At 31.8% G+C, this 9,073-nt stretch overlaps 1 protein-coding gene across 1 annotated transcript; it reads left to right on the forward strand.

Moving 5' to 3' along the window:
• Nucleotides 1–398: 398 nt before the first annotated feature.
• Nucleotides 399–2,379, forward strand: LOC106776626 (glucan endo-1,3-beta-glucosidase 13). The gene is made up of 3 exons (XM_014664109.2): nt 399–705; nt 813–1,925; nt 2,043–2,379. The coding sequence occupies exons 1-3, from the start codon at nt 657–659 to the stop codon at nt 2,063–2,065; spliced, it is 1,185 nt and encodes a 394-aa protein (XP_014519595.2). The 5' UTR covers nt 399–656; the 3' UTR covers nt 2,066–2,379.
• The last annotated feature ends 6,694 nt before the right edge of the window (nt 2,380–9,073 follow it).

Below are 9,073 nucleotides of genomic sequence, written 5' to 3' on the forward strand. Positions count from 1 at the left end.
CTTTAACTTTATATTTTGAAATTTTATTTTATCTTACTTATTTAAATTTTAGCAAAATTTTTATTTAACATTGTTTCGTTAAAAATATAAAAAAGGTAAATATTTATTAAATTTTTAAAATTGTATGAATATTATTTAAAATACTTGGAAAAAAGTATCAGTGTAACAGTTTACTGGAAACAATGTAAATACTTACATATTTGAAGTGAAGTCTTTCACTATATTATTATTACCTTTGTGTATTTCTCATAATAAATAAATATTCACTTGGTCACTTTTTCTTTAATTCTCATTATTGCATGATCATTAATTATGTGTACTGATATTATTTCTCCATTTCTCTTTGTAAGTAAGAACTTGTTAGCATGTTTGTGCTTTTTGTGTATTTATTTATTTTCTTTGTACTGCCATTACACGACCAGTCCTAATTTCTATTTTTCCTCCAAATGGTTCAAACTTTGGATGTGGAACTGCAGATGTAGGCAATGTGGAGAAAGAGAAACTCATAAACATCGCAACACCAACACGAGTTAGGTGTTCTTCTGCGCTATTCAAAAGGGTCACATTTCCAACATAAGAAGTGCATGAGCCCGAGAACTTCCCAGCAAGTTTGAGTTTGTTTAAAAAGTGTGCTTCAAACAAAAACTCTGAAGAAAATGGGGTGGCTTTTTCCTATTTTCTTTCTTTGTTTTCTGGGTCTTACTGGTAATGTGTATTTTTTCATAAAGTTCTCAACTTTGAATGTTGTGTAATGTGTTTTTTTTCTTCTTCTCTCAATCTAATATTTGTTTTTTGTTGGTTTAAATTTGCAGTAACTGGTCAAGAATCCATTGAGTTCCTAAACCTATGTGAGACGAGTGATGACATTTTACAAGCCTCATCACAAGCTGATGAGCTTCCCTTGGCTGTTTCAGTGAATGCTGAAGACCTCAATGAGGTCTCTTTCAGTATTCTATTGGCTGAAAGATGGCTCAGAAACAACGTTCTTGCACACTACCCTGCCTCCAGTATCACCACCATAGTTGTGGGAACCACTGCTTTCTGCCAACAACACCAACACAACCACCTCTCTGAGGTTCTGTCTTCCCTGAAAAATGTCTACCACTCACTCAAGAGGTGGGGTTTGGAGAAAGACATAAAAGTTTCTGTTGCTTTTACTCTGGACTGCTTGTCTCTAAACAGAGTTTATTCTAACAATGATTTGAAAATGGTTAAACCCCTCTTAGAGTTTCTCCAAGAGGTAAACTCCACATACTCTGTGATCCCACATAATGGCTTCTCCCATTTCTCTGATAAAAGTTTGAGCTTGGTGTCTTCTCGCTTTGATTCCTTGAAAAAGCTTGGATTTTTCTGTCTCAGCAACATAAATGTCATCGCCATTGTTACAAAAGGGAGAAAAAACACAGCAAGAAAGCTTTCAGTTGTTGATTTTAGCCCAATAGGCTCTTTACCAGTAAGGCCAGCTCCAACACCAGAAATAGCCAAGCCACCAATGATTCCTTCCAATGTACCTTTGCCTCCTTTAGCACAAGTAGTTTCTTCACCCCCACCAATACTTTCTCCCGCTTTTGCCCCTGAAGAGCCACCATTCGGTGTTCCAGCTAGTTCACCTCATGGTTTCACACTCCCTCCTTGTGATCCGCTACACAATGGCTCACCTTATCCCCAGATATTCCCTGTCCAGAAGGTGTGGTGTGTGGCTAAGCCTAGTGTTCCTGAAGATACCCTGCAACAGGCTATGGACTATGCTTGTGGAGAGGGTGGTGCTGATTGCATGGAGATTACGCCGCAGGGAAACTGCTACTATCCTGATACTGTGGTTGCTCACGCTTCCTATGCTTTCAACAGTTACTGGCAGAAGCACAAGAGAAATGGCGGAACATGCAACTTTGGAGGCACTGCCATGTTGATCAATGCTGACCCAAGTAAGCATGCATTGTCCATATTGTCTTTGTTTTCTCAAATCTGTTTTAGCTTGGTTGGTGCTATTGTTTTCTTTTGCCTTGTTCCCTTCATTAATAAAGAGTGGTATTGATTTGTAGGTTTCCTTTCGGTTTATTGTTAGCTAAGCGAAATCAAAGTGGTGCTGGTGACCTTCTTTTTCTTGCAGTTAGTGTTGAGGATTTTATGTTAAGGTGACATTGCTTTTGATTTCATTGCAATCTGTTTATTTATAATGTATGGACCTAGTCAGCTTCTCTATTGGGAATAGAACAAGGACTAACTTAGTTACTTTCCAGCATAATTGTCATGTTGTTTGTTTTCCCATGGTTTATGGATATATGTAGTAACTAAGTTGTAGTTCTGTTCTGAATTACTTTTCTGATCTATGTCTATTTTTCCTTCAATTTTCTACTAGAATTTTATCAGATGTACCAACACATTTTTGTTTCTTGCATAACATTTAAATCAGTTAGAAATTTGCGTGTGGAAATAGAACATCTTGAATGGTTAGTTTTCAAAACAGGATTACAAATCCATTGTTCATTATCTTCCCCAATTCAAACATCCTAGCTCTGTTTGTGGGAAGGGTCTTTTCTTTTTTGATCTACAATGTTTTTTCTTGCTCTGTATGTCAGAAATGTCTTTCCTTTTGTGATCTAAAATGTTTTTTTCCTCAAAAATCTAAGCCTGAACTACGCTAATCTTCTGGCACATAAACAAAATTGAGGTATGTCAATTTTATTAGAATTTCATGTTGGAGTAATTTGGATTGAATACTGGGCAGTGCTGTACTCAGATGTCAATTTTCCTTATAAACTGATAATAAAGTGTAAAATATTCTATTGGAGTCAGGTTAGAATGATTTGAGTTTAATACTATGATGTTTGATTTGGGTTATACGATCGAAAATTTTGTGCAAGGTAGTTTGATATTTGTGGAACGTTTAAGTCCTTGATTTGAATTTTTGTTCTATAGCATTTTGATTTTACTTTTTTCTGTAAAAGGTTGAGTATTATAACGCATTTATGAATTTTGGGTAGCTATCACTTAAGAAGGGTTTTTACAGTTTTGATGAGTGATTTAAAAGATGTGGGGGGCAGTGGTAAGTGTTGTCCACTCAACTTTTTGGGTTTCATGGGCCACTTGCTGCAGCTTTTTACAGTTTGTTTTATATTTTGGTGTTTCCAAAAGAAGGTGAAACAAAATTCAAGAAAATGCTTCTGCCTAAAAAGCATTATTGGATGATAAAGGAGCAACGGTCAGCCACAGTGTGTATTCAACGAACTTGTTTTGTATTTGAAGAGATCTAAAAGGTTTTGCAGAGGATAATTTCGGGTAAAACCTAAGAATCTAAAGCTGCACCTTTTATTCTCTTTCTTAATCATAAGATCAAGACCAGTTTAGACAAAGAAAAAAAAATCATATACACTTCTCAATTTTTATACCTCTTTCCAACACTTACTATGCTTAATTTTATTTTTTCTTAAGTAAACTTAGTGTTTAAGATGTGTGGTATGTGAGTTTTCTTTTTAAAACTATAGTTACGGATTGGTATTCTATTTGCATACCCTTTTTTGCCTCTCGTTTTCTGAAGTTAATTAAATCTCAGATTTCTTTCTAGTCGCTGCAACATCTCTGGTGTTGTGATGGGGTTAGAATTCAGAGCATGAAGGGGGTGCATTTCACAATAAGGGTAGTTTGGGTTAGGAAAAACAGTCACATAAATTCAGAACATTTGTTTTCTCTTTTCTTTTTAAAGTTAAAGTGTGCTTCTATGTCACTTTATCTTCGGGCCTTTTTCTTGCATGGGGGGGTTTCTTCCTGCACCCTATTGTTTTCTTTCTGCACATTGATTTTCTAGTCATATTAGTTTATGTTGTTTGTAGGTAGTTATAATTTTTATATTAGAGATGGAAGCTTATTCTTTAGGTTTGAGGAACTCATTCGAAGAAAATCAAAACTTCAACATGGAAGTTTCCTCCATTTTATGAGGAATTTTCTACACGTGATGATTTACTGGAGTGGTGTGAGGTATTGCTTTTCAGCTTGTGTTTGTTATTGTTACTATGAGATTTGATAGAGTTAATGAGCAACTTAGAAGGAAGACCTATATGTTGTTAGGATGTGAAAGGAATGGGAAATATACGAAATATAAATTTGACCTTCAATCTAGTATAATTGGTATAAAGAAATGTGATTATCTCTTTTAATTAAGACATAAACCTATTGGTAATGGAGAGATGTGGGTATTAAAGGTACTATCTAGCTCTCATCATCATTTTTGTCAAAGATTTTAGTTGGTCATCCTTATATTAGTAGATTAAAATCATATGAATAATCATTGCTTATTGATTTATTAGTATATAATTTGGAGGGAGCAAAATAGGAATCAATGTTTGGAGGTGCAGGATGAAAATAATAATGGGGTGTAAGAAGAAGCCCCCTCCTTCATTAGACCTACCTATGCCCAATCACAAGGTCACGTTGGGCCTTTATGTTGTTACAGGCCTAGTTCCTTCTTTCAACCTCGTCACAATAATTTTGTGTCCAAAAGGTTCTATTAGTTAACTTAGTACTCATTTTCAATTTTAGTACTATGCACTCTCGTTAATCTTGAATAAAAGAAATATTTATTCTAATAAACACTCTTCTAACTCCTCTTTGTTAGAAATCTGGACAAATAGAATATTTTGCTCTCTGGACTGAGTATAACTGTTTTCTTCTGGATATGTTGAAACAGCAGAAAATACAATTAGGAGAAATAGAATATTTTGTTCATTTAAATAGGCTAAAAATATTGAAATAAAAAAGGAGAAAAATGGTTTATGTTTTTTTTCCCTTTTTTTTTTGCTTTGTTTTGAGTTTATAAAAAGAAAACATTTTTGTGTGACATAAGAATGCTATTTAAAATAATACGCTAACTTATAAAATTTTTTAGGAATATACTTTTTTTCCTTTTCATTTAATTTGACATTTTATTTCTCCTATAAACAAGCCTTTTTTTTTTCCTTTTTACTTACATTCCTCGATATTGTCTTCCCAAATTTATGTATTGTCTAATGAAATGAATTTTGCCAATAAAATTAAATATACACTTTTCCCCTCTTTGATTCCCTTTCTGTTCATGTGGTGTCAAACAAACACGTTTTTATGTAATCTCATTCAAAGGGGCTTTCTTAAAATATAATGTAAATTAGTACATAATTGCGACATTATCTTTCTGACAGAAGTTGCCATCTTTGGCTAATCTCTCTTTAATTTAGACATGAAAAAAATAAAAATAGAACTACTTCGTAAATGATACGTAGTGCTAATTAACACATAAGTTTCACACTTGTCCTTGGCTTGAAAATGGCCAACGAATCTCCACAAAGTCAACAGAAAATTTCATGTATAAAAATGTTTAGGTTTAAACCTTTTTTTGGTTTTAAGTTAATTTCTGATGTTCAGTTTAGTCTCCGCTTTTAAAAATGTCAACCTTTAGTCCCTATGATATGAAAAATGTATCAAATCAATCCTATTCGTTAACAAATCACCAGTTTTTCATTAAGTGATTTGTTGTTCATATTGTTCATAACACCTTCCGTTAACAAATCACAAAATATTGGATACCTAGGTATGAAAACTTATGATTTATTGTTCTTTAAGTGTTGTCATGAGGACTGATTTGATACATTTTTCATATCATAGGGACTAAAGGTTGACATTTTTAAAAGCGGAGACTAAACTGCACATCAGAACTTAATTTAGAGACCAAAAAAGGATTTAAACCAAATGTTTACCTTTGTATCAACGATCATACGTGTTTTGTTCAATCAAACCTATAAATTGTGATAATAACTACTATTATTTGATGAATGAATTTATTTTGTAATAATTATACAAAATTGAAAATACATTATATTTTTATTTTATGATTAATCCTTGAAATTACAAGTCTAACTCTACTTTATAAATCTAATTTATTAGATAGAGTTTGTTCTTATACACTATGAATTAATTTAATAATGATTACATATAAATAAAATGATAGAATTGATTATGAATATATTTAGTCAAACATATTTTAATTTATGATTTTAATATTATATTAAAAAATAGACTTTAAATCTAAGGTTTAATATTTAATTTTTTCCTCAAGAATATTAAATAGGTCCGTACTTATTTAGTGTCTTAATTGGGTATCTATTTTAGTAAAATTGAAACAAATAGAGGTTTGCTGTCAAATTGAACAAACACTGTTTAGGAGACCTTGATGTAGCATGTTGACAGTATACTTTTAATTGACGTGACAATAAAGGTCTGGTGGTTGGTCGCCCTGGTGGGTGGTGCGCCTAGTGGTACCTGAACGAAGGTCAGTGTTTGTGCTTTATTGACTTCATTTTTATATTGCTCGACTTCATTTCTAAATACTGTACGGTCTCTTGATATCACTAGGTTGATCCCTCACCAGCCTAACCGACCACCAGACTGTCTGGCCGACCACCGGGCTAACAACCAGGCCGACCACCCTCCAGGACAACCACCAGGCCAACCGATCACTATGTTTTTACTACCACGTCAATTAAAAATATATTGTCAGCATGCCATGTCAGGGCCTCCTAAACTACGTTTGTCCAATTTGATGACAAGTCTCTATTTGTTTCAATTTTACAAAAAATAGAGACCTAATTGAGACCCCGAATAAGTGTCGGACTATTTGAAATTCTTGACGAAAAAAGTATCTACCTATAGAAACATTAAACCTAAATCTAATTTGATTTTACAAAATTGGAGACTTGAACTCATTTATTTTCAAATTAACATGACACTTTCAACTACTTAATGTAAACCAACGTAATTATCTGAATGTTTATTTCAAATTTAAGGCACAAATGAGAATTGTTAAATATTGAGGCTATAAAAAAATAATACTGTCCAATCTTGACTTCAACCTTATAACTAACCATTTGTCATTTTATGCTTAAATCCAAACCAGTGAATTGGTCAATTAAACTAACATGGTGGAAAAGAAAGGTTTAATCATTCTCATAGTCCTTATTTTAGGTGATTTTTTTCAATTAGGACCCTCATTTTTTCTTTTTCTAAATTGGGTCCCTATTTTTGAAAAATTGAAGCAATTAGGTCAATGTCGTTAGTTCCGTACTAACACCGTTAAAAAGGGTGACACGTGTCAGCTCGTGATTTTTTGAATTTTTTAAATATATTTTTAATTATTTTTATTTTTATTTTTATTTTTTATTTATTTTAAAAAAAATCCACGTGTTAAGTTGACATTGAGCCACGTGGCAATGACAATGTGAGGTGGCACTGATAGTGCCACGTGTCACTATCAGACCACGTGTCATTAGATTTGTCTCAATTTGGTCTCTATATTTTTAATTTGTCTCAATTTAGTTCCTGTATTCTTATTTTGTCTTAATTTAGTCCTATATTTTAAAAAACTAAACAATTTTGTTTCTCTCCAAGTTCAAACAAAATTTTATCAAACAAAATTTTATTTGTATATAAATCTTTACAAAGAAATTTATACAAATTAATTTTTTTATTAGAAAAATAAAAAAAATTACAAACTAATATATGACACATTTTTATTTATATAGTAGTAAAGAAATCATTTAACCTAATAATATGAATGAGTAACCTATAAAAGTTAACATCTCAATAATAAATATTTTTGTGAAGGTAATCTACANAAGTATAGCCTCAATACTTCCTCAAGAATTCGTAAAAAGTTTCTAGAGTTAAATATTTCGATTTGAAATACATCTTTACTAATAATTTGCTTAACAGAAACAAATTTAAAGACAAAAATTTGGAAAATGTACATACCGTATTTTATTTGGGAAGGAACAAATTTTTTTAAACTTTTAAAAAAATTAGGACTAAATTGAGACAAAATAAAAATATAAGGACAAAGTTGGAACAAAATAAAAATAGAGGGACCAAATTGAAACAAACACAATGACACGTGGTTTGACAGTGACACGTGGCACTGTCAGTGCCACCTCACACTGTCATTGCTACGTGGCATAATGTCAACTTGACACGTGGCAAATTTTATTTTTAAAAGAAAAAAAATAAAAAATAAAAATAAAAATAATTAAAAATATATTTAAAAAATTCAAAAAAATCACGAGCTGACACGTGTCACCCTTTTTAACGATGTTAGTACGGAACTAACGATAGTGACTTAATTGCTTCAATTGTTCAAAAATAGGGACCCAATTGAGAAAAAGAAAAAATGAGGAACCTAATTGAAAAAAGTCACCGAAAATAGGGACTATTAGAATGATTAAACCTTATGGAAAACAGGCACATTGAGTAGCTTATAATCGAGCTTTTTTAAATTCTATGGTGGAAAAGAAAAACGTTTCAATCTTCTACGTCTCTCTCTTTATTCTTGGCAAATTGGGAATCACTTTTGTGTCCTTGACCTGATCTGTCGAAGTATCTATGGTCTGTCTTATGAAGCTCTAATATAGAAAATTCTGACTCGTAAAACGAGCTTCTACACCTAAATTATGTTTAATTAGTGACCATTAGGCAAAACTTGGCATGTTCCATTCACATAATTGACTAATACCAATAATAGTTTACGCTGTTTGCTTGCAAAATATCATTAATTAAACTTAAGGTCGTTTTATTGACCTAATTATTCAAGACTAATTTGTTTAAGAGATTAGTTAGTCAAATCATTAATTTTATTCTTTCGGGCTTAAGACGCGAAAGACACTGATCCGTGATCACTTCACTTCACTTCACTCGTGCATGTTTCTCCTTCCTTCTTCTTTTCATATGATTGCTAATATTTTTTTTTCTTCTTATTTTAATGTTTCAGATAATTACAATTATCGGTAGGCCTTTGAATCTATCTATCACTTGACAATTTAAAAATCGGAAACTTTGTATGCATTCAGTGGCGGGAGTACCTAATGTTTATGTTTTTAATTTGCGAATGTCACAAATAATTGAGTAACAGATTAAGGAGAGTTTTTAGTATATTTAATTTATTTTACAATTACAAAGCATGTTGGAAGTTTCATCGATTAAAGATAAGACCAATCTATAATATATATATATATATATATATATATATATATATATATATATATATATATATATATAT

The sequence above is a fragment of the Vigna radiata genome, chromosome 11 (genome assembly GCF_000741045.1).
Source record: "Vigna radiata var. radiata cultivar VC1973A chromosome 11, Vradiata_ver6, whole genome shotgun sequence".
Classification (NCBI taxonomy): Eukaryota; Viridiplantae; Streptophyta; class Magnoliopsida; order Fabales; family Fabaceae; genus Vigna; species Vigna radiata.